This window comes from Lepidothrix coronata, unplaced genomic scaffold (genome assembly GCF_001604755.1).
Source record: "Lepidothrix coronata isolate B3197 unplaced genomic scaffold, Lepidothrix_coronata-1.0 Scaffold134, whole genome shotgun sequence".
Classification (NCBI taxonomy): domain Eukaryota; kingdom Metazoa; phylum Chordata; class Aves; order Passeriformes; family Pipridae; genus Lepidothrix; species Lepidothrix coronata.
Genome location: NW_016690314.1, coordinates 338232 through 339701, shown reverse-complemented (window position 1 = coordinate 339701; position 1470 = coordinate 338232). Strand labels below are relative to the sequence as shown.

Below are 1470 nucleotides of genomic sequence, written 5' to 3'. Positions count from 1 at the left end.
GGTGTAGGTGGCGGCCACCAGCAGCCGCGCCCCACCGCCGCCGCCGCGGCGCAGCACGAGCCCCACGGTAGAGGCGTTGGGATGGTTGGCCGCCACGTTCAGCATACTGGCCACCGCCGAGATATTGGCCATGCTGCGCAGCTGGCAGAGGCCCTGGTAGATGGAGCCGCAGACGACGAGGACGCCCTGCTCGGGGTCCGGCTGCAGGATCTTGTTGTAGTTGTTGGTGAGCACCCTGGGGTGCTCGCAGGAAGCCTGTGGCAGCTGCGGCGCGTGGCACAGCGGGCTGTCCAGCACCGGCCCCACAGCCGCCTCCGCCTCCAGCGCCAGCTCGCCCCCCGACAGCTGGAACAGCCGGTTGACGGCCGCCAGGTAGACGCGGGAGCCGGGGCCGTCCAGCGCGAAGTTGTTGGTGGGGGTGGGAGAGAGGAACTTGCGCTGCACCTCCAGGCCGGCGGCACGGTCGGGCAGCAGCAGCGGCAACAGCAGCAGCGGCAGCAGCGCGGGGGGCCGCAGCTCAGCGCCCGCCGCCGGGACCGGAGCCGGAGCCATCCCGCCGCCCGCGCCGCCGCGCCGCACAGTGCATGAGCCCGTCGCCGGGCGCGGGAGGGGCGGGCGCGGGGCCGCTTCCTGCGGAGGCAGCGCCCGCCGCCGAGCGACGCCCGCGGGAAGTGGCGGCCGCGGCGGGGGGCGGCGGGGGGCGGTGGGGCGTGCGGCCGCGCCCCCTCCCTGCCCCCGCCCTCCGCCCGCCCCCGCGCCCGCCCTCCCGCCGGTGCTCACCGCGTCCCGGTGCGGGCCCGTCACGGGCACGCGGTGAAGTTACCGATGTCCCCCGCACCGCTGACCGGGTGGCACCGAGAGGCTGCGGACAGGGCGGCTCCCCGCCGCAGGAGGGGTTCCTCCGAGCTGTCCCCGTCCTCTCCGCTGCCGCCTTCGCGTTTTCGAGCAGGACGGGCCGGGGGGGAAGGGGCGGGGGAAGAAGCACTTTTCCTAGCTGCGGAACAGCACGGCGAGGCGGCACAGGCAGCCTTCCGCAGCCCTCACAGCCCACTGCCCCCCACCCACAGCCCCCGCTCTACCGCTCGCCGGGCACCGGGCGGGGAGCGAGACGCGGCCCCCCCCCGGAGGGGCTCTGCCCGCACGGCTCGTCAAAAGTGGAGCCCAGAACGGCCTGCGCGTCTCCTCTGCCCTCCAACGAGCGCCGCTTTAACTGTGGAGACAAGAAAGACCCAGAGAAAGAAGCGATGTTTTCTGAAATTATACCCACTGCGATGCTGTGGTGATCAGCCCCTGAACCACCGCCCCATCCCGTGGGATCGCTCCACATGCGCGTGCAGGTTCCGCTTCACACCTGCCGTTTTCTTCCCCATCCGCAGGTGTGTGAACTGACCCCCTCGTCGTGAGAGAACGCCTCCGAGACCTGGGTGAGGCTGTACGGAGAGCCAGGGTCCGGCCCGGCATGGGGGCTGA

At 72.8% G+C, this 1470-nt stretch overlaps 1 protein-coding gene across 1 annotated transcript in view; it reads right to left on the bottom strand.

Annotated features, from left to right (window-relative positions):
• PLXND1 (plexin D1) overlaps positions 1 to 552 on the bottom strand; it is a 72144-nt gene extending 71592 nt beyond the window's left edge. The window contains exon 1 of the mRNA XM_017827039.1: positions 97 to 552. Within this exon, the coding sequence (XP_017682528.1) occupies positions 97 to 552 (456 nt within the window). The remainder of the gene's footprint in view (positions 1 to 96) is intronic.
• Between the last annotated feature and the right edge of the window lie 918 nt (positions 553 to 1470).